Source organism: Bombina bombina, chromosome 1, assembly GCF_027579735.1.
Source record: "Bombina bombina isolate aBomBom1 chromosome 1, aBomBom1.pri, whole genome shotgun sequence".
Lineage (NCBI taxonomy): Eukaryota > Metazoa > Chordata > Amphibia > Anura > Bombinatoridae > Bombina > Bombina bombina.
The window spans coordinates 837,463,248-837,487,899 of NC_069499.1; the positions used below are offsets into that span (position 1 = coordinate 837,463,248).

The window sequence follows — 24,652 nt, forward strand, 5'->3', positions numbered from 1 at the left end:
CGGTCTGAGATGTAAGCGTGCAAACGGCACTATGTCCATTGCCGCTACCATTAAGCCGATTACTTCCATACACTGAACCACCGAAGGGCGCGGAATGGAATGAAGAACCCGGCAGGAATTTAGAAGCTTTGATAACCTGGACTCCGTCAGGTGAATTTTCATTTCTACAGAATCTATCAGAGTCCCTAGAAAGGAAACTCTTGTGAGTGGGGATAGAGAACTCTTTTCCTCGTTCACTTTCCACCCATGCGACCACAGAAATGCCAGTACTACGTCCGTATGAGACTTGGCAATTTGGAAGTTTGACGCGTGTATCAGGATGTCGTCTAAATAAGGGGCTACTGCTATGCCCCGCGGCCTTAGGACCGCCATAAGTGACCCTAGAACCTTTGTAAAGATTCTTGGGGCTGTAGCTAATCCCAAGGGAAGAGCTACAACTGGTAATGCCTGTCTTAAAAGGCAAACCTGAGAAACCGAAGATGATCTTTGTGTATCGGAATGTGAAGATAAGCATCCTTTAGATCCACTGTAGTCATATATTGACCCTCCTAGATCAGTGGTAGGATGGTACGAATAGTTTCCATCTTGAACGACGGAACTTTGAGGAATTTGTTTAAGATCTTTAGATCCAAAATTGGTCTGAAGGTTCCCTCTTTTTTGGGAACCACAAACAGATTTGAGTAAAAACCCTGTCCCTGTTCCTCCTTTGGAACTGGATGGATCACTCCCATAACTAGGAGGACTCGTACACAGTGTAAGAATGCCTCTCTCTTTATCTGGTGTGCAGATAATTGTGAAAGGTGAAATCTCCCTTTTGGGGGGGAAGCTTTGAAGTCCAGAAGATATCCCTGGGATATAATTTCCAACACCCAGGGATCCTGAACATCTCTTGCCCACGCCTGGGCAAAGAGTGAAAGTCTGCCCCCTACTAGATCCGTTCCCGGATAGGGGGCCGTTCCTTCATGCTGTCTTAGAGGCAGCAGCAGGCTTTTTTACCTGCTTACCTTTTTTCCATGTCTGGTTTGGTCTCCAGACCGTCTTGGACTGAGCAAAAGTTCCCTCTTGTTTATTATTAGAGGAAGTTGATGACGCACCTGCCTTGAAGTTTTGAAAGGCACGAAAATTAGACTATTTGGCCCTAGATTTGGACCTGTCCTGAGGAAGGGCATGACCTTTTCCTCTAGTGATATCAGCAATAATCTCCTTCAACCAGGCCCGAATAGGTTCTGCCCCTTGAAGGGAATGTTAAGTAGCTTAGATTTTGAAGTCACGTCAGCTGACCATGATCTAAGCCATAGCGCTCTGCGCGCCTGTATAGCAAAACCAGAATTCTTAGCCGTTAGTTTAGTCAAATGAACAATGGCATCAGAATAAAAGAATTGGCTAGCTTAAGTGCTCTAAGTTTGCCAAGTATGTCATCCAATGGAGTCGCTACCTGTAAAGCCTCTTCCAGAGACTCAAACCAGTACGCCGCAGCAGCAGTGACAGGGACAATGCATGCAAGGGGCTGTAGGATAAAACCTTGTTGAATAAATATTTTCTTAAGGTAACCTCTAATTTTTTATCCATTGGATCTAAAAAAAAAACACACAACTGTCCTCGACAGGGATAGTAGTATGCTTTACTAGAGTAGAAACTGCTCCCTCCACCTTAGGGACTGTCTGCCATAAGTCCCATGTGGTGGCGTCTATTGGAAACATTTTTCTAAAAATAGGAGGGGAAGGAAACGGCACACCTGGTCTATCCCATTCCTTATTAATAATTTCTGTAAACCTTTTAGGTATTTGGAAAAACATCAGTACACACCGGCACTGCAAAGTATTTATCCAGTCTACACAATTTCTCTGGCACTGCAATGGTATCACAGTCATTCAGAGCAGCTAAAACCTCCCTAAGCAACACGCGGAGGTGTTCAAGCTTAAATTTAAATGTAGAAATATTAGAATCAGGTATCTTTCCTGAGTCATTAACATCACCCACTGACTGAAGCTCTCTTTCCTCAGCTTCTGCATATTGTGAGACAGTATCAGACATGGTTCTTTAAGCGTCAGTATGCTCTGCATTTTGTCTCACCCCAGAGCTATCTCGCTTACCTCTAAGTTCAGGTAGTCTGGCTAATACCGCTGACAGTGTATTATCCATGACTGCCGCCATGTCTTGTAAAGTAAACGCTATGGGCGCCCTAGATGTACTTGGCGCCATTTGAGCGTGAGTCCCTTAAGCGGGAGTCAAAGGGTCTGACACGTGGGGAAAGTTAGTCGGCATAACTTCCCCCTCGTCAGATTCCTCTGGTGATACATTTTTTAAAGACAGAAAATGATCTTTATTGCATAAAATGAAATCAGTACATTTGGTACACATTCTAAGAGGGGGTTCCACCATGGCTTTTAAACATAATAAACAAGGCGTTTCTTCTATGTCAGACATGTTTATACAGAATAGCAATGAGACTAGCAAGCTTGGAAAACACTTTAAATCAAGTTAACAAGCAAATATAAAAAACGGTACTGTGCCTTTAAGAGAAACAAATTTTGTCAGAATTTGAAAAACAGTGAAAAAATGCAGTAAATCAAACGAAATTTTTACAGTGTGTATAATAGGCAGACAGAGCATTGCACCCACTTGCAAATGGATGATTAACCCCTTAGTTAAAAAAAAACAAAAAAAAAAACGGATCAAAAAACGAAATAGACGTTTTTTTAACAGTCACAACCAACTGCCACAGCAAGCTGTGGCCCTACCTTCCCCAATAAAACGACTTTGGAAAGCCTTTGGGCCCTTTAAAGATGTCCTATAGCATTCAGAGGGCCTTTGAGGGAAGCTGGATGTCACAGTTTGTAATTTTAACTGCACCAACTGTAACTTTTATACTACAACAGTGGAAATTGTTTCTAGTCAAAATTTAAGCCAGCCATGTGGAAAAAACTAGGCAGCAATAAAGTTTTATCACCAAAGCATATATAAAAATGATTAAACATGCCAGCAAACGTTTTATATTGTAAATATCATGAGGGTATTAGCCCTGGGAGTAAGCATGATACCAGTCGTTATTAAATCACTGTATTCAGGCTTAACTTACATTAATCCGGTATCAGCAGCATTTTCTAGTGTTTTCCATCTCTAGAAAAAATTATAACTGCACATACCTGATAGTAGAATAAACTGCACGCCATTCTCTCGCTGAAGTTACCTCATCTGTGTAATCCCCTCAGACATATGTGAGAATAGCAATGGATCTTAGTTACAACCTGCTAAGATCATAGAAACCTCAGGCAGATTCTTCTTCTATTTACTGCCTGAGATAAAATAGCACAACTCCGGTACCATTTAAAAATAACAAACTTTTGATTGAAGAAAATAAACTAGCTATATTTAACCACTCTCTCCTACAACGTCCTAGCTTGTTGAGAGTTGCAAGAGAATGACTGGCTATGACAGTTAGGGGAGGAGCTATATTACAGCTCTGCTGTGGGTGTCCTCTTGCAACTTCCTGTTGGGAATGAGAATATCCCACAAGTAATGGATGATCCGTGGACTGGATACACCTTACAAGAGAAAAAACAAGAGGAGTATTCAGAATGAATCCCCAAGGGTACTCTAACAGTATATCTGAGCAAGTGTAGAGGTGTTTCCTCCGTACGTCACCCGTGACGTAGCAAGGCCCTCTGAGGGTAGTGAAGCGTGAAGGGGCGGAGAACAAGCCCAGGAGCCCAAGTGGTTATAGCAAGGAGATCAGCGATGCAAAGAGCGGTATGCCCAACCGCTATAAGGTACTATGGACACAAAGAAAGTACGCTGACTCCAAAAGTTAGTATTGCTGGAAACAAATAATTTATTGTAAGATCCAACCATCAGTGGTGAAGTAAAGGGGTCACAGTAGAGAACGCCTGACGCGTTTCGCGCATGTGCTTCTTCGGAGGCCAATTAGAATCAGGCAGTGACAGCTTTTTAAACATCTTATCCACCAATCCTGGGGCGACTTGAACGTTAACTAATGGTGTTGCGCTATCGAACAGTATGGTATCATGTCTAATGATGTGTGTATATATTTAATAAATGCAGATAATATTAATTATTGCTTATTAATTACTGTTCAGTAGTGCCCCACCAAGGTACTAAGTTTTACGATAAACATTAATACAGTGCATGGAAAAAATACATTTGTATATAACTTACATATAATACATAAAAGAAATATTTAAACAACTCATAAAATGATATCTGTACTATCTAAAGGAAAATCTTGTATGTATACTTAGCATATCTAAATCCTCGGCTGAGAGAGGGAGATCTAAAAAAAAGCTGTCACTGCCCGATTCTAATTAGCCTCCGAAGAAGCGCATCCACACATGCGCGAAACGCGTCAGGCGTTCTCTACTGTGACCCCTTTACTTCACCACTGATGGTTGGATCTTACAATAAATTATTTGTTTCCATCAATACTAACTTTTGGAGTCAGCGTACTTTCTTTGTGTCCATAGTACCTTATAGCGGTTGGGCATACCGCTCTTTGCATCGCTGATCTCCTTGCTATAACCACTTGGGCTCCTGGGCTTGTTCTCCGCCCCTTCACGCTTCACTACCCTCAGTGTGCCTTGCTACGTCACGGGTGACGTACGGAGGAAACACCTCTACACTTACCGGAACTCTTTCTGTACGCAGAGGACACACAAGCTGCAACCCCCCGGAAGGGCCCCATCGCCAGTCCGAGGAGGAGAATATTATTATTATTATTATTATTATGTTAAGAGGCGCAGGCTGGGGATGAAAGGGAGGCACTTCTAAGTGTCACATCTCGCATGTACTGTGTGCTTTCAAAACAGACTTCGGAACGGCAATATTACAAAATGACATTCTTGAAAAGCCAGAAATTAAAATTTGTTATTGCCGTTCCGAAGTCTGTTTTGAAAGCACGCAGTACATGTGAGATGTGACACTGAGAAGTGCCTCCCTTTCATCCCCAGCCTGAGCCTCTTAACATATTATTAACTACATGCCTGCCTGCCCCAGTGCCCACTCAGTAAAAACACGATTAAACACTAATCAATGATAATACTGAATTAGTGCACTCACTGCTCAAGTCAACACCAAGCACCTACACGATAAGCCGACACAGTAATAGGGAACGGAGTTTCAAACAGCTGCAGTAATAGAAAGCTAGTACACTTACCTCGCAGTCGCAGACAGTCACAGAGTAGATAGTATGAAAGGAAGCCTTTCTGGTGGGTAAAAGTAACAATAATATTGCATCTAAAAAGTATCAATTTTCAGGAGCAGAGCAGTCAATAATTGAAAAGTACTGCACTAAAACTGTGCTGGTTGTCAATTTGAAAGCACTGCACTGGCCAGAAAAAAAAAAATCCTGTTGAAGAAAATTCTCTGCTTAACGGACCTGCCCGTTCTTTCTGCAGGCAGGCTCCAGTTTCTGTGATAAGATAGCAGATCGCACTATGTTCTGCCTTGGGGCTACTAAGAAGGAAATTAATTTATCAGGTAAGCATAAAAACAAATTAGGACTTACCAGATAATTTCCTTCGATACAGGGGGAGTCCACAGCTGCATTAATTACTTGTGGGAATACAGAATCTGGCCACCAGGAGGAGGTAAAGACACCTCAGCCAAAGGCTTAAATAACTCCCCCACTTCACTCATCCCCCAGTCATTCTGCCGAGGGAACAAGGAAACAGTAGGAGAAATATCAGGGTGAAAAAGGTGCCAGAAGAAAACAAAATAAATTTAGGGCCACCCATCGGAGAACACGGGCAGGAGCTGTGGACTCTCCCTGTATCCAAGGAAAGTAAATTATCTGGTAAGTCATAATTTAGGTTTTCCTTCTTAATACAGGGAGAGTCCACAGCTGCATTCATTACTTGTGGGAAACAATACCCAAGCTACAGAGGACACTAAATGCTAACAGGAGGGTAAAAAATAAAGCCTGCTCTAATCTGAGGGCACCACAGCCTGCAAAACCTGTCTCACGAAGGCTGCTTCAGCAGAAGCAAAAACATAAAACTTGTAAAATTTGGAAAAAGTATGTAAGGAGGACCAGATAGCACGTCTTAAAAACCTGATCCATAGAGGCCTAATTTTTGAAGGCCTAAGAGGAAACCCCTGCTTTCCTGAATGAGCAGTAATCCTCTGAGGAGGCTTAAGACTCACTGACTCATATGCTAAGCGGATGATACTCTTCAACCAAAAGGATAAGGAAGTCGAAGAGGCCCTCTGACCCCTACGCTTCCCAGAATAGATAAAAAAGTTTGTCTAAATTCCTTTGTAGCCTGAAGATAGAACTTCAAGGCACGAACCACATCCAGATTATGCAGTAAACGTTCCTTCTATGAATAAGGATTAGGACATAAGGAAGGAACCACAATTTCTTGATTGAGGTTGCGATTTGACACAATCTTATTAAAAGAAATCCTAACTTAGTTCGTAGAACAGCCTTATCAGCATGGAACACCAGATAAGGAGGGTCGCATTGCAAGGCAGCAATCTCAGAGACTCTGCGCGCAGTAGCAATAACTAGTAGAAAAATAAACTTCCAAGACAAAAAACGTAAATGTTAGCCCCGTGCATAGGCTCAAAACGGAGCAAAACTTTAAGAACAAGATTTAAACTCCAAGGAGGAGAATTAGATCTAAACACCGGCCTGATCCTAGTCAGAACCTTAACAAAAGGACTGTACATCCGGAAGCTCAGTGAGCCTCTCTGCGCAGTAAAACAGACAGGGGCCGAAATCTGTCCCTTCAAGGAACTAGCTGAGAGGCCCTCCTCCATTCTAAACCTGGAGAAAAAAAAGGAATCCTGGCAACCTTTACTTTGTGCCAGGACAAACCATGCTCTTCACAACAGAATAAGTAGATCCTCCACACCTTCTGACAGATGCAACGAGTAACCGGCTTACGAGCTTGAGAGTATCGATAACACTCTCAGAAAATCCTCTCTTGGCTGAAGACTAAACATTCAATCTTCATGCAGTCAGCCTCAGAGATTTCGATGAATAAAGGGGCCTTGTTCCAGCAGATCCCTGCGACAAGGTAACCTCCAAGGAGGAGATGACATCCCCACTAGATCCGCGAACCATATCCTTTGCGGCCACGATGAAGCAATCCATATAACCGATGACTGCTCCTGAAAGATTCGAGGCACCACTCAAGGAAGGAGTGGTAATGGCAGGAAAGGAGCAATTAGATTGAACCTCCAAGGAACCGCTAATACATCTATTAGCACCGCCTGAGGACCCCTGAAACTTGACCCATATCTTGGTAGCGGGACGGGACGCCATGAGATCGCCGACAGTGAACAGTTGTGGGTCTCAGCCCACCCTTAGAATCTGAGATACTTCCCTCGATGCCAGGAAGCTTCTCGTTCCCCCCCATGATGGTTGATGTAAGCCACCGGGGATATATGGTCTGATTGGATCAGATAAATTGGGGCGAACCTAGTAGGGGCCAAACCTTTACAGCATTGATATCGCCTGAAGGTCTAGAATGTTGAACGGGAGGGAGCTCTCCTCCTGCGTCCAGAGGCACTGTGCTTTCTTGGCGGCCCAAACAGCTCCCCAACCTGACAGACTTGTGTCCGTAGTCACAGTTACCCAGGGTAGTCTTAAAAAGGATGGCCCTCCGGACAGGTGATCCTGACAGAGCCACCAAGAGAGCGATTCTCTTGACCGGTTGTCCAGAGAATCTGTTGAGACAGATCAAAATAATCGCTGTTCCACTGCCTCAGCATGCACAGTCACAACGGCCTGAGGTTAAACCTGGCAAAAAAGAGAACGATGTCCATGCTGGACACCATGGGAGACCAATCACCTCCATACACTGAGCCACAGATGGCCTTAAGGAGGTCTGGAGGGCAAGACATGTTAAAGCTAGTTTGCAACTTCTCTGGTATGTTAGAAATATTCTCATGTCTATGGAATCTAATATCGTGCCCAAGAATTCCACCCTGGTGCTTGGAATAAGAACTCCTTTCTCTATTTATCTTCCCCAGAGGAGAGATTCCGAATGGTCTTCCGCCAGACAATGGTGCTTATACCAAAATGTCGTCCCTGTGACGAAAGGCAAAGAATGACTGGGGATGATGGAAGTGGGGGAGGTATTTAAGCCTTTGGTTGGGGTGTCTTTGCCTCAGCTGTGGATTCTCCCTGTATCGAAGGAAAGCTAATTATTGTATTAAGAAGGAAAATTTTATTTTCCCTCTGTTGGCAGAGAGAGTCCACGAAAACCTTCTTAACCTATGGGAAACTAATACCCAAACTGTGAAATTAACTAATGTTCAGGGGGAATAGGAAAGCAGTCCTATGTACTAAGCACCACAGCTTGTAGAAAACTTCTCCCAAAAGCAAAACATCAAATTTATAGAACTTTGTGAAGGTATGCAATGAAGACCAGGTTGCAGCCATACAGATTTGTTCAAATCATTCCTCTCATTCTTGAAGGCCCAAGTGGTTGCCACCTCACAAGTAGAATGAGCTGTGATTCTAAAAAGGGGTATTTCTGTGTACAGGACGAACAAGGAAGAAGATTGAAGAAATTCCTTAGTAGCTTGAAGGTAGAACTTAAACGCTCTGACCACATCCAAATTATGTAACAGACTCTCCTTAGAGGAGGACGGGTTAGGACAAAGTGAAGGAACCACAATCTCCTGGTTAATGTTGCTAGTATTTACTACCTTAGGCAGAAAGTCTAGTTGAATTCTCAACACAGCCTTATCCTGATGGTTTAATAGATACGGAGGACACATCAAAGCTGAAATCCTGGAAGTACTGACACCATTCCTTCAAGAACAGAGAAAGTCTGCCCCCCAAGCAACCTGATCCCAGGTCGGGGGCAACACCATCATGCCGATTGCTATTCTGGGAAGCCGTATTGAGCTGCTTGTTTCTATTCCACCCCTGGCTTCCAGGTAGGCCTGGGAGACTCAGTTTTAGTCCCTTATTTCCTTTGATTTTTATTCCAAAATGAACGAAAACGTCCTGCCGGATATTGGTCCTTAGACTTCTTCTCCTGTGGTAGGAAGGATCTCTTTCCGCCTGTGACTATGAGTCAAGACCCGGACCAAACAGGGACTTACCCTTGAATGACTGCGACACCAGTCCTACATTAAGACACATTATCTACTGACCAGGATTTCAGCATAGCGCCCTTCTAGGCTAGAAACCGCAAAACTAGAGTATTTTGCGTAAATGCAGATAATCTGTTAAAATTGCTTTCTCCTCTAAGGGAGTTTCTCCCGTGATCAGGTACGCTAGACTCACACCAGAATTTGACGACCCCGTAACTGCAGCAATACCAACTGCAGGTTGAAACAATGCGCCAGACTGAAGAAACACCCTTTTGAGGTATCCCTCAAGCCTTCTGTCAAGGGGTTCTCTAAAGGAGGTACTGTCCTCAAGCGGGATATTTGTGCGCTTAGGCTATAGTAGATATAACGCTATCCATCTTAGGTAACCTGTTTCAGATCTCCGCTTCTGCAGCTGGAACAGGAAACAACCTCTTAAAACATCCGGGGCCCTAGTCCTAGGTCTAAATACCGATTCCAGTCTCTGGACCTGTTCCAGGAGTCTGAGCTGCTCCACTTTGAGCCTAATCAAGTCCTCTTCAGAGTGGTCAGAGGAAGGTAGTTCACCTTCAGAGCTAACTATGGGTTCTTCTCAGAAGCCTGCCCATAACTGTCAGTTGTGGCCTCCGCCACCACGCTTGGGCTACATGTAGGAGAGCAATGTTAAACCTTTCCCTTCATCTTCCCTGACACCTGGCTAGCGCTCAAGACAGCAGACACAGCAGCCCTGTTACAGGCCGTGAAGTCATCAGGTAAAGGGAATACCCCAGCCGGGGGTCAGGCCCGCTCTCTGTACAACACTCTGGAGCAACTGCAGGTACATTACTGGTCTTTTTGACAGGAATCTCTGCATCTGCCAAAGCCTGAGAGCTGGCGATAGGACATGCAGGAGTTCATTTGCGGTGTGACCGATTGGGCCTCCTGAATAAGATGTCAGTACATAAGTCAGGCAGCAATTGCATAGTTGTGCCGGAGGGTTAACAGTAATAATCTTGCAAAGCATTAATTTACTATTGTCAATGGAGTTAAATGAGAGATTCCTCCAGACTCTCTATCAAACTAGAGTCATCCATTATAAGTGCGGTGAAAAAGTGAGTGTAGTAGCACTTGTGAACTTTACAGCGGGATATTTGGGGTGCCGAAGCACAAAACACTGTCCCCTTGCAACTGCTCCCCCACAGGACTGCCACGCACTGGATCTGAAGCGGAAATGGCGCAAAAGCGTTATTCACGGCGGGAAAACAGCATCTCCGCCTACATCCAGTCATGCCTGTGGTCTCAAGTATTGGTGCCCCTCACCCCAGGTGGGGTGTTGCCCCAAACTTGTGGAGTATGAAACCGGAGGGCTGGTAGCAAGATCCAGTGCGAATAACGTCCAATAGGACGAAAATGCTTGTCAGAAGCTTGCATCTCAGCACATCTAAAGCACACCCTTCTTAGCCCTATTAGTGGAACAGAGTTGGAATTCGTCAGTAGTGTCTGACACATGGGGCTAAAGTGTACACGCAGTGTGTTTCACACTAAATTACAGCCTTATCATAGGTACGTTCTCCCCTCTATCATGGCAACTTGTCTAATACAGAGGTGGTATTGTCTTGTCATACAAGAAAATACCACCTCTTAATAGACAAGTTGCCATGATAAGGCTGTAATTTAGTGTGAAACACACTGCATTATCAGACAGGGTATTTGATTAGACTGTAAGAGGTATGGGAGACCCAGGGTCATACAGTGTTTTATAACCCAATACTCCATAGAGATTTACATGATTATATTATCCCCAGCTTTAAACAAGCCAATCCATGATCAACTTCATTCTTCTTAACAGAGCTCCTCTCTTTGCCTACCTCCACGATACAAGGACAATAACTACTGGAGGGTAGGGAAAGTGGGAAAGTATATTTATAGTCTTGTTTGGGATGTCTTTGCCTCCTCCTGGTGACCAGGAAGAGTAATTCCCATAGGTTAAAGGGGACACTGAACCCAATTTTTTTCTTTCGTGATTCAGATAGAGCATGCAATTTTAAGCAATTTTCTAATTTACTCCTATTATCAAATTTTCTTCATTCTCTTTATCTTTATTTGAAATGCAAGAATGAAAGTTTAGATGCCGAACCATTTTTGGTGAATAATCCACCAATAAAAAGTGCTGTCCAGAGCTTAGATGCCTTCTTTTTCAAATAAAGATAGCAAGTGAACGAAAAAAAATTAATAGGAGTAAATTAGAAAGTTGCATGCTCTATCTGAATTACGAAAGAAAATTTTTTAGGTTCAGTGTCCCTTTAAGATTGTTTTTGTGGACTGACAATAGAAGGAAATAGACTTTTTATAGTAACTTTGCTTTTGAAAACTGTGAGCTTATTTTTTTCTGCTTTGCTGCAATTAATTGAAAAAACGTGATTTTTTTTCTAGAAGGATAGATACATGTTTGCAGTATTTGGGTTATTATTTCTTTGTGTTCATAGTTCTTTAGTTAGCAGCGCTATTTGTTTTTTTAAATGTGTGTGTTTCGTATTGACTAGGGATTGACTAGGGATTTAAATTGTGATTAACATCAATCTGATTTAAATCAAATCAACCCTGATAGTGTTATAGCATTTCCAGGTACTGTGTGTCTACTAAACTGACAAATTTCACGCACACAATTCAGAGTTATAAAAACCTGAAAACCAGGTAATAACAATCTCACAACAATCAGCATTAAAGAAATAACTTATGCTAAATTATCTTTCATACCCGGTCATTGACAGTGCCTATCTGATTAGTCCTGCAGAGCTTGCCATACTCCTTGCTGTATTTGGCACAAAGTTGATCAGCCACCTGTAAAACAAAAATGCTGAACTATCAGAGAATAAAAAGGGAAGGCTGAACACTATGACATTTTTACATTCTAGATCTAGAACATGTTTCAAAAAAAAAAATGCTATATTAATTGGCTTTCTTTAAAGCGAGACTAAGTTTTCTATCAAACATTTAATAGCAAGGTAGATACCTAACAAACTACCCCCACTAACTCTTGAGTGCTTTGCATGGCATCATCAATGCCATCACACATAACATTGTTGATGATCTCATCAATGACGTCACTAGTGACATTACCTACGATATAGTAGAATCTGCACCATCTAAGCTTACTCTCCCTTACATATGACCCTGGCTACCTTTCATTCCTCTTCTAACTCACATGCAACCACCTCCTCATGCTCCCTCACAATATCCTCCTCACACGCTCGCCACCATTTCCCCAAACACATTTCTTTACATCTCACTCATACCCTGTTCAACCTCTCAATCCAACTAACACTCACACACTAGTTTTCTGTTCATTTTTATAGCCCTCCCTTATCAAACACAGCCACCTTCTCAACTTCTCTTCTCACCTCCCTGATATCCTCTATCCTCCCCACTCTCTCACACCGCTTTCCTCTTCACCCATCTTTCACACCCTCTTATGCTTCTCTACCTTTTGTCTGTTACACACAGCCTCCTCCTTATTCTTTCACCCCTTCTTTACACACAGCTATGATTATCCTCTAGCGTAGTATATCCACACAAATACATCCGCCGGGGTGCTGCGTGGAAAACATATAGTGATAACATTCAACCCCAAACAAAGGAAGAAAGAACGCTTCACTCGCCGATCTCTTCAAAACAGCTTTAATCCATCATCTTCAAAACATCAATCAAACATTCCCAAATGTTTTGATACCTGTTGGTATCTTTTTCAATGGGTGTTTTCTTGGGATAAGGATATTTTGAAAAAACAACCCATTGAAAAAGATACCAACAGTATCGAAACATTTGGGAATGTTTGATTGATGTTTTGAAGATGATGGATAAAGCTGTTTTGAAGAGACCGGCGACTGAAGAGTTTCTTTCTTCCTTTGTTTTGGGGTTGAATGTTTATATATATATATATATATATATATATTATATATATATATATATATATATATATATTATATATATATATATATATATATATATATATATATATACACATATACACATATACACACACTGTATAGTAAACCAGACACACTTGCTTAGTTTGAATAAATTCTTTATTATCCGGTACAATCCGGTAATTCCCAACGTTTCGGTCCTCACATTAGACCAAGGGTACAAATCTGTCAAAACAGTAACACAGGTAATCACAAAAATTTCTACTTACATATTTACAATGTCACACATTAACCAAAGAAGGGGAAGTATGTGATAGCCGGAACCAGGATCAGGTATGACATGACTTCCTGTTTTGATGATTTGTTCTGTGTTTCCTTGTGTGACATTGTAAATATGGCAAGTACAACTTTTTGTGATTACCTGTGTACTGTTTTGACAGATTTGTACCCTTGACAAAGGTCTAATGTGAGGACCGAAACGTTGGGGAATACCGATAACGAATTTATTCAAATTAAGCAAGAGTGCCTGGTTAACTATACAGTGTGTCTATTTCTATGGACTGAGCACCTGCGGATTTGCACTGCAAGGTAGTGCAGTGGTTTGAGATATAGATAGTGTGTGTGTCTTCTCCATAGAACTTGTTGCCAGTTATATTTTTGACTTCAAAAGTTATGAATAATTTAAACAGACAGAAACTTTGTTTAAACTTAAACTACAGCTGCACTACTGGCCAGCTATAATATCCTTTAACACACAAAGAAAGACTATTTTTTACTCACTATTTTAAGCTCAGAAACTTCTGTCTGGAGCCGTGGAGCAGCCCAAATAAGCGTAGAAACAGCTTCAGATAAGCCAGGATCTAGTTCTCTAGAGAAAAAAAATAAACAGGGTGTTCAAGAAAATGCGTTATTGATTAACAGACAAAATTTGCTTACTTTTTCATTACTCCCCTACTACTACTACTGGCAGACATAAAAGATTCAGGATCTGCCCTTTATCATTCCAGCAGATATAACACACCACCCAAACTGCTGTGTCTCAGAAACATTTCACAATATTATTTATTGTCTCACTTCATAGACTGAATTAAGCCAAATCTTGCTAGCAGCAAGTCACAGTACAGCTCAAGGATTTCCATAGCTTCCACAAGATAATCTTCTCGAATAATATGCTCCACACGGATTCGAGCTCGCTCATCCTTCCCAGTGGACAAGTAATCAGCGATCTCCTTCCTTGCCTTCTGAGCTAACTCAGCTAAACAGGCAAAAGACAATAAAACATTTTTTTTATTAGTAGTTAAGTAATGAAATGCTAAATAAATCCATACAAACAAAATGTATGCTTGCCTGATAAATTAATTTATTTTATAATGGTGAGAGTCCATGAGATCACCACATGTCCACTAGGAGGAGGCAAAAACACCCCTACATTTACATTCCAGAGATGAGGCAGCAACTGCAGGCAAGAGGACGAGATCCACATAACATTTTCTTTTCTGCAAGGCTTAGCCAAAGCAATCAGAATTACTAAAGCCTATTCCTGTTGATTACAGCTATCACCCTGGATAGCAACACAAAGGAAGGAAAGATGTTTTTCAGCCTGAATGACAAAGGAACTAGTAAGGCATCCTCCACATCCACTTGAGGATCCAGAGACCTAGCACAATAGTGGGGAAGTTTGTGATTTAAAGGGACAGTCTAGTCCAAGAAAAAAAAAAAAAAACTTTCATGATTCAGATTGGGCACATTTTCCAATTTACTTTTGTCACCAATTTTTCTTTGTTCTCTTGGTATTCTTAGTTGAAAGCTTAACCTAGGAGGTTCATATGCTAATTTCTTAGACCTTGAAGGCCGCCTCTTAAGAATGCATTTTAACAGGTTTTTCACCACTAGAGGGTGTTAGTTCATGTTTTTCATATAGATAACACTGTGATCATGCACGTGAAGTTACCTGGGAGCCATCACTGATTGGCTAAACTGCAAGTCTGTCAAAAGAACTGAAATAAAGGGGCAGTTGCAGAGGCTTAGATACAAGGTAATCCCAAAGGTAAAAAGTGTATTTATATAATTGTGTTGGTTATGCAAAACTGGGGAATGGGTAAAAAAGGGATTATCTTTCTTTTTAAACAATAACAATTCTGGTGTAGACTGTACCTTTAAGCAAGGGATACCCCAATTTTTCTTAATCAGGTTAAACATCTACTGATGCAGAGACCACTCCCCTCAGGTGGAGACACTGACGATTGAGAAAGTTTGCCTCCTGTTGATTACCTGGAATGTGGGACAGTGGAAAGCTCCTCCATAGGGGCAGTGTCATATTCCTGATTTCTGAGTCTATACTTTAATTTACAAAAAGAAAACAAAAAACACCTCCTACTAAAGTCTGGCTTCAACAAGCAACTGTTACATTGCTTGTTGGTCGCAAGTTTTATGCTGTCCCTAAGTCTGAAGTTGCAGATACTCAGTAATCTACTGCTGCTTGTTTTTGTCACCTACAACCTTCCTAATTACTTTGCTCTATTGCTTTATGTGATCAGGCTGCTTGTTTTATGGAAGCCTCTGAACAGCTGAGCAGGAGTTCTAAGACCATTGAAAACATCTAGACAACTTTAAAGTAAGAACTTTCTAATTTATTCCTCTGTATTCTTATTAGATATTTCACTTTATTTTGTCCAACATTAAAGGGAAATTAATCACTAAATACATGCTAGATAGGATGCATTCAAAGAAAAGATTAGTCCATGACTAACATGTAGATGTATTTTTTTAAAGTTTCATTAGTTGTTTAAAAAAGTGACAAAATAAGTGTAAAGTTTTAGTGTCTATAAAACACTGGGAGCTGCCATGTTGTAACTTGTGTTACCTTCTCTGCTGTGGCCAATTAGGGACAGTTATACATAGGTCATTAAAGTGTGCAGCCAATGGTTGTGCTGGATTTAACAGTGTTCTGCACTTCCATTTCTAACAGGAACTGAAAAGCTCACAATTTCTGAATGGAATTACAGGCAAAGGACAAAATAAATAAATAATGAAAGTATACTGCAGAGGTTGTTTTATATATACAATTTATCATTTCTTTCATGTAATTAGCAAGAGTCCATGAGCTAGTGACGTATGGGATATACATTCCTACCAGGAGGGGCAAAGTTTCCCAAACCTCAAAATGCCTATAAATACACACCCCTCACCACACCCACAAATCAGTTTTACAAACTTTGGCCTCCTATGGAGGTGGTGAAGTAAGTTTGTGCTAGATTCTACGTTGATATGTGCTCCGCAGCAGGTTGGAGCCCGGTTTTCCTCTCAGCGTGCAGTGAATGTCAGAGGGGATGTGAGGAGAGTATTGCCTATTTGAATGCAATGATCTCCTTCTACGGGTCTATTTCATAGGTTCTCTATTATCGGTCATAGAGATTCATCTCTTACCTCCCTTTTCAGAGCGACGATATACTCATATATATATACCATTACCTCTGCTGATTTTCGTTTCAGTACTGGTTTGGCTTTCTACAACATGTAGATGAGTGTCCTGGGGTAAGTAAGTCTTATTTTCTGTGACACTCTAAAGCTATGGTTGGGCGCTTTTTTATAAAGTTCTAAATATATGTATTCATACATTTATTTGCCTTGACTCAGGATGTTCAACATTCCTCAGTTTCATATTTGGATAATGCATTTGAATCAATCATTTTTTTTACCTTAAAAAAAATTTGACTTTTTCCCTGTGGGCTGTTAGGCCTCGCGGGGGCTGAAAATGCTTCATTTTATTGCGTCATTCTGGCGCAGACTTTTTTGGCGCAAAAAATCTTTTCTGTTTCCGGCGTCATAACGTGTCGCCGGAAGTTGCGTCATTTTTTTTACTTTCTTTTGCGCCAAAAATGTCGGCGTTCCGGATGTGCGTCATTTTTGGCGCCAAAAGCATTTAGGCGCCAAATAATGTGGGCGTCTTATTTGGCGCTAAAAAAAAATATGGGCGTCACTTTTGTCTCCACATTATTTAAGTCTCATTTTCATTGCTTCTGGTTGCTAGAAGCTTGTTCTTTGGCATTTTTTCCCATTCCTGAAACTGTCATTTAAGGAATTTGATCAATTTTGCTTTATATGTTGTTTTTTCTCTTACATATTGCAAGATGTCTCATGTTGCATCTGAGTCAGAAGATACTTCAGGAAAATCGCTGCCTGGTGCTGGAACTACCAAAGCTAAGTGTATCTGCTGTAAACTTTTGGTAGCTGTTCCTCCAGCTGTTTGTATTAAATGTCATGACAAACTTGTTAATGCAGAAAATATTTCCTTTAGTAAAACACCATTACCTGTTGCAGTTCCATCAACATCTAATGTTCAGAGTGTTCCTGATAACATAAGAGATTTTGTTTCTGAATCCATTAAGAAGTCTATGTCTGTTATTCCTCCTTCTAGTAAACATAAAAAGTCATTTAAAACTTCTCTTTATCCAGATGAATTTTTAAATGAACATCATCATTCTGATTCTAATGATTCTTCTGGTTCAGAGGATTCTGTTTCAGAGGTTGATGCTGATTAAATCTTCATATTTATTTAAAATGGAATTTATTCGTTCTTTACTTAAAGAAGTCCTAATTGCATTAGAAATTGAGGATTCTGGTCCTCTTGATACTAAATCTAAACGTTTAGACAAGGTCTTTAAATCTCCTGTAGTTATTCCAGAAGTTTTTCCTGTTCCTGGTGCTATTTCTGAAGTAATTTCCAGGGAATGGAATAATTTGGGTAATTCATTTACTCCTTCTAAACGTTTAAGCAATTATATCCTGTGCCGTCTGACAGATTAGAGTTTTGGGACAAAATCCCTAAAGTTGATGGGGCTATCTCTACCCTTGCTAAACGTACTACTATTCCTACGGCAGATGGTACTTCCTTTAAGGATCCTTTAGATTGGAAGAGTCTCTGAATTGTCTGCTCTTTCTTGTGAGTCTCCTTTTCTGATTTTTCATCAGGATAAGGCGGTGTTGCGAACTTCTTTTAAATTTTTACCTAAGGTTTGTGAATTCCAACAACATTAGTAGAGAAATTGTGGTTCCTTCATTATGCCCTAATCCTAAGAATTCTAAGGAGAAATCATTGCATTCTTTGGATGTTGTTAGAGCTTTGAAATATTATGTTGAAGCTACTAAGACTTTCCGAAAGACTTCTAGTCTATTTGTCATCTTTTCCGGTTCTAGAAAAGGCCAGAAAGCTTCTGCCTTTTCTTTGGCATCTTGGTTGAAATCTTTGATTCATCATGCTTATGTTGAGTCGGGCAAAACTCCGCCTCAAAGGATTACAGCTCATTCTACTAGGTCAGTCTCTACTTCCTGGGCATTTAAGAATGAAGCTTCGGTTGATCAGATTTGCAAAGCTGCAACTTGGTCTTTGCATACTTTTACTAAATTCTACCATTTTGATGTGTTTTCTTCTTCTGAAGCTGTTTTTGGTAGAAAAGTACTTCAGGCAGCTGTTTCAGGTTTGATTCTTCTGCTTATATTTTCAGTTTTTTTCATTATAAGATTTAAACTTATTTTGGGTGTGGATTATTTTCAGCGGAATTGGCTGTCTTTATTTTATCCCTCCCTCTCTAGTGACTCTTGCATGAAGATCCACATCTTGGGTAGTCATTATCCCATACGTCACTAGCTCATGGACTCTTGCTAATTACATGAAAGAAAACATAATTTATGTAAGAACTTATCTGATAAATTCATTTCTTTCATATTAGCAAGAGTCCATGAGGCCCGCCCTTTTTGTGGTGGTTATGATTTTTTTTGTATAAAGCACAATTATTCCAATTCCTTATTTTCTTATGCTTTCGCACTTTTTCTTATCACCCCACTTCTTGGCTATTCGTTAAACTGATTTGTGGGTGTGGTGAGGGGGTGTATTTATAGGCATTTTGAGGTTTTGGGAAACTTTTGCCCCTCCTGGTAGGAATGTATATCCCATACGTTACTAGCTCATGGACTCTTGCTAATATGAAAGAAATTAATTTATCAGGTAAGTTTCTTACATAAATTATGTTTTTATATTACCATCTCAAAGTGTATAATGTCCCTTAAATTGCTACACTATATGTTTTAGGTAGTTTACATGCAGTTAAACTGTTTTATTTTGTAGCTACATTCCAAATAATTTACTCTTAACTAACCTGTGTGTTTATGACTAAGAATATTAAATTCATTACTCTAAAAAAGGTACACATACTTTCAACAGAACCTAAAAAGGTAGTTAAGCATCGCAGGAAGTAGGGGCAATGTCTTACCAGTTTTTTTGGGGGGAAAGGAAAAATAAAATGCTATTGTGGTGGCACAGTTAGGTTGAGATATATATATATATATATATATATATATATATATATATATATATATTTTTATTATTATATTTTTTTTTCTTTTTATTACCCACTCCCCTCCTAAAAAAAGCCAGGCCCTTAGCTCCTACAAGCTTACTTAACTACAGCGTGCTGTATGCTACCCCCCCCCCCCCACCACCAGCTGGTGACATCACCTGTGCAGCAGCTGAGCACAGCATTGGCATGGCTGTGGAAAGTGGAGAATATAGTAACAGCCAGCCGGTCCGACAGAACACCGGACAGGAGAAAGAAGCACCTCCGGGTCATCATGGAGAAAAGGTGTGAAAGTAGTAACGAGTCACTGATACTAATCTGGTGTTGAATCCTTCTGACTGAAGTCAGGAGAAAGAATCAGCTCCAGGTCATCATGGAGAAAAGGTGAGCAAGTAGTGACGAGTCACTTCTACTAATCTAGTGTTGAATTGTTCTGACTGAAGTCCACTAGATAGTAGCAGTGACTTGTCCTTCCTTATACATACAGATTGCAGTGCTTGAGGTGTCGTTTGAGGTTTTCTAGTCAAGGTTTTAGAGGAATATACAAGCCTTGGGTTCTGAAACTTTGTTTTTACATTTTTATAAAGTTTCCTCTTTCCTATTTTTGATAAATGTTGATGTTTATTTTAAGCTATATTCAAGTCAGTAGCACTTTTATTTTCCAGGTAGAATACCTAGGGAAGCCAGAAGCAGTAGTTGCTGCAGAATAATAGTCCCGTTGATGACCAAAAACTGACATGAACTTCAGGAAGTGTTCCCATAGAAACTGGAAATTTCCATGTTTTGGAAGGTCAGTATGTAGAAAGGTCTGATTATCTCAGAAAACCATCTGCATGTTTGTGAAGAGAATTTTATCCTTGGCTTATTTATTAAGCTTATTCTCAATATATTAAACAAAACTGCTAACACCTAAGATAATGAGTAGCTGGCTTCATACACACACACACACACACACACTTATGGAATTGTATTTAAGGCATCAATATTGCGTACTCTAGATCGTTTAATGAAATGTGTAAAGAAGGGATTTATGAATTAATACAGATAGTTACATTTGCATGAGAACACTTGGGAGACACTGCCCTCTAGTGTTATATTATGAAATGTAAGCATTCGTGTTTTACCAAGCTTCAAAAGTACTGAATTCACTTATTTAGCCCCGCCTACACTTAATATCAATAAATACAGCAGCTTCCAAGAGTTTAATATGGAATCTTCGGACACTCCAAATTGTTAGATAAAAACCCAGATTACCATATTATGTCTAGGGGAAAAAAAAAAAACCATTCTTAATATGTTAACACTTCCCAGTAAAGGAGGAGTAAGAAAAGGCGTTAAATCGATTTTATTTCCTAGGTCCAACAGCAATAAAAATGTAGTATCCATAGGAATTTCAAAAATAACCTGCTTGTATAAGATTAATGGGAACAGGAATGGTAGTGACTGTGTAGCAATATATACTGACTTAGCTATGTTCACATAAATAATAGAGCTGGTGGTATCAGTGATAGTCAAATGTCTGTGCTTTGCCCTCATTAGATTATCATACTGTTTTAATTTAGACACTAACAACAAGCCATCAGTACAATCTGGTGCTGAAAGCAGACACCTACAGACATAGCTTTGTTTTTATTCCTGTATGTAGTGGATCTCTGTACTACTCCAGTATACACAGCTTTCATTCTCCAATTCCTGCTGCATACGAAAAAATAAAAAATCACGTATTGGTGGACTGTGGTGATGGTAGGCCTGGAGGGTGCTTAGGTCATGTTGGACATGCTGTACTTAAGAATCCAACTTAGCCAAGAGGCATTTTTTTTTTAAACTAGCATCTTACATGGTATCTAAAGCTTGCTATTATAAAAAAAAAAAAAAAAAAATACATATAAATAACTGTAGTGCTATGGGAGGAGCCATATGAGGGCTGGGTTTTATTTCAAGGGGTGAGGTCTAGTGCCCCACCATCTTCAAAATTCACAAGCCGCCACTGAATGTGGATGGTCAAAATAAGGATATGGAAGTATTCAACCCACTTGATAAAGCAAGAAACCTCTCCTTCATTACAAGGGAACTCTGAATTCCCCCAGATGTATGACACAGTTGTGACACTGTCTGATTACCAATGCTAACTCTGTGGAGCCTTGATAACCACACAGAGCTACAGGGTATTTATTGTAGCCTCGCCTCTTGAGGAGACCAAACATTGCGCCTTTAGAGACATCTACACATCCCCCAAACCTCACAGGCTAGCATCTAGTGTGATCACGGTCTAGATTGGCCAAAGAACCTAGGCCCCTTGAACAACTGACAGTGACTCAGTCATTTCTCCTAAATACTTCTGAGAAAAATACTCGTAATCCATGTTCCACTGCAGCAGAAGGGACAGCTGTACTGGTTTTGATGAAACCTGGAAAAAGGGAACGACATCTAAGGCAGCCATCATCAGAACCACAATTTCCATGCATTGAGCAACCGTAGGAAGAGATGTATGTTATACAATGCTTTAAGCAAGCACAAACTGCAGCTTAATCCTACTCTCCTCTGTCCCAGGCAGTATCATGAAAACCTGACCTAGGATTGACACTAAAAAGGAGACACAAGCTTGAGAAAAAAGGGAGCGCTCTGGCAAAAATTTATGCACCCACTGACTGCAGAACATCGGAAGCAAGGCCTCTGTATGGTTCACAGCCTGCTAAAAGGAAAGCAGCTACACAAGACTGTTGTCCAAATAAGGCACAACTGAAATACCCTTAGCTCAAGCTACCATCAGGAAGGAGCCCAGTACATTGGTGAACAGCCTGGGGGGCAGTTGCAAGGGTTAACAAAAGAGCCACAAACTGCTAATGTTGAGCCAAAACTAAGGAATTTCACAGTCTTTGTGAATCTGGATATACAAATAAGCATCTTTTAAGTCTATTGTATACATAAACTTTCCCTCAAGTACTAAAGGAAGAATAATACAAATGGTCTCCATTTTTAAAAAGAATGACATTCAGGAATCTGTTTAGAGATTTGAGATCCCTAATAGAACAAAAAGTACCCTACCTTCATGTTCTAGGAAAAAAGACAATAATTACCTTTCCCTCTAAGTCCACTACAGAAGACAGGAAAGCCCTGGCCTTTATAGTCAGTCCGGCTCAACAGGGGAGGTTAAAAAACAAACAAAAAAAACAAACAAAAAAAACCGCACACATCTCTCGAGGAGTTCTGATTTTAAAGCCAATTCTGTATTCTTGAGATACAATCTCTAAAACCCAAGGGTCTGACATAGACCTTTCCCCCATCCTTGAAAAAGTTACATTCTGCACCCACCCACCCTGAACCATATGCAGACTTTGTGCCACAAGGCATGAAATCATACTACAGGCCCATTCATAACCTTTGAATTCTTGTTCCGAAGTAGAAACGCTCCGTTCCGACTATCGACTGTGACAATAACAGTCCTGTGTCAAAGAGAGTTTTACCCTAAAAGAGAAGCGTTAAATCATGGTATGTTAGTTTCCAAGAGTAGACTTAAGCCAAAAGGCACACCTGGCCATTCAAGAACTTTTATCATTAATACAAACTATTTCCAAAGCTACATCACAAATAAAGCAGTTGGTGGTCTTAAAGAGACAGGGAACCCCAACATTTTCTTTCATGATTGATTTCGATAGAACATACAATTTTAACCCCTTATTGACCAGACCATTTTTCAAATTTTCTTACCGTTAAAGTGAATGTAAATTTGATGTTTAAGTGCCCGGTTTTTAAAACTTTGATTAAAAACAGGGGCACTTTAATTCATCAAAATTTACATTTCACTCCTGTTGTGACAAAAAAAAAAAACTTACCTTTAAACTTCACAGCAGCTGCTGCTTCCTCCGGTCTCACAAGCCATTTCTGATGTCAGAAATGATTGATAGGTCATCCTCCAATCACAGATTCCCCCCCGGGGGATTCAGTGTCTGATTCACTGCTGTGATTGGAGGAAGCCAGATACCTCATTTTAGACCCAGGAAGAGGCTTTGAAACAGGTGGAGGAAGATGGAGCTGCTGTGAAGATTAAAAAGTAAGTTTATTTTCACAACAGGAGTGAAATGAAAATATTGATGAATTAAAGTGCCCCTGTTTTTAATCAAAGTTTTAAAAACCGGGCACTTTAGCATCAAAATTTACATTCACTTTAAGGACCAGGGCTGTTTTTACATTTCTGCGGTGTTTGTGTTTAGCTGTAATTTTCTGTAAAGGCATTCCAAGTTTGATGGGACTCTATTGCTAACTTTACACTAAACCAGAGTTACGCTCTTTGTATACTTCTGGTCGCACAAACAGCTGCCGTGGAGCTGGCAGAGAGCCTGGAGCTAAAACGCTGGATTTTAAACAACTTTCAAAATGTACTTCTATTGCCTTTCTGCTGACATGCTGCATTTTCTGTGATGACATCTCAGATCACTGCATGTTCTACCTTGGGGTACAAGAGTATAATGTCGATCTATAAAAAGGAAGGCAGCAACTCGATTTACAGAAAGCCTTATGAATAGATTTCCCATAGGCGAAAACATGGTATCATCAGGCAATACTCCCTTCACATCCCTCAGACAAAACACTGTTGTCACAGATACCAGACAGCTAAGGCTACCCCCCACCCCCTACAACCTCACCCCTGTTTCTCAGTGGTTTTGGGCTCCTCAGAGCAACCACAATCTCTGGAAGCTTTTGTTTGCTCGTGTTGTGAAGAGTTGGTGTATGGCCAGGAAAACCCTCCTAGGCTGGCCGGGCTTCTGGAACACCTGGTCGGCTGCTTCATAACGGACACCAACCTAATTCCTCTCAGGCTGGTTGGGCTCCTGGAACACGCGGTCGGCCACAGGACACCCGCTAACTTTACACCTGGTCGCGTCCAGCAGCCCTTTGCCCCAGAGCTCCGCTCTTTTGGGGATTGGTAGCCCCTAGGGAGGACAAGAGCTGTGGCAATTATCAGAGGGGAGCTCCTTTGGGAACCAGGGTTTTGGACACCCCTAACCCCATAACTTCAACGGACTGTAACTCCGGTCCCCAGTAACGAATCATGCTGATTTTTGGACTGTGGCACCTGAGGACCGAGAGCTTTAAAATGGCACCTGGGAAGTGCCGCCGCTCCACCGGGATCACCCCGAAACTGCCACCCCTAGGTATAGGGATTATGTGGGACTGTGGCTCCTATGGAGGTGCCGGGCTGTCTGGAGGGGCGGGAATGGCGGGAAAATAGTGGGATTGTCCAGGGTCTATCAAGATGAGCTGTCTGTATAAAAGGAGTGTGTGTTTTCAATAAAATCAGTTCTTGTTTCACCTGAATGCTAGTCTGTC

The 24,652-nt window shown here is 40.8% G+C and overlaps 1 protein-coding gene across 1 annotated transcript in view; it reads right to left on the reverse strand.

Annotated features, from left to right (window-relative positions):
• IST1 (IST1 factor associated with ESCRT-III) overlaps window positions 1–24,652 on the reverse strand; it is a 47,547-nt gene that overhangs the window by 10,184 nt on the left and 12,711 nt on the right. Inside the window, exons 3-5 of the mRNA XM_053715544.1 lie at window positions 14,046–14,226; window positions 13,752–13,839; window positions 11,803–11,886 (exon numbers count right to left, since the gene is read on the reverse strand). Of these exons, the coding sequence (XP_053571519.1) occupies window positions 11,803–11,886; window positions 13,752–13,839; window positions 14,046–14,226 (353 nt within the window). The remainder of the gene's footprint in view (window positions 1–11,802; window positions 11,887–13,751; window positions 13,840–14,045; window positions 14,227–24,652) is intronic.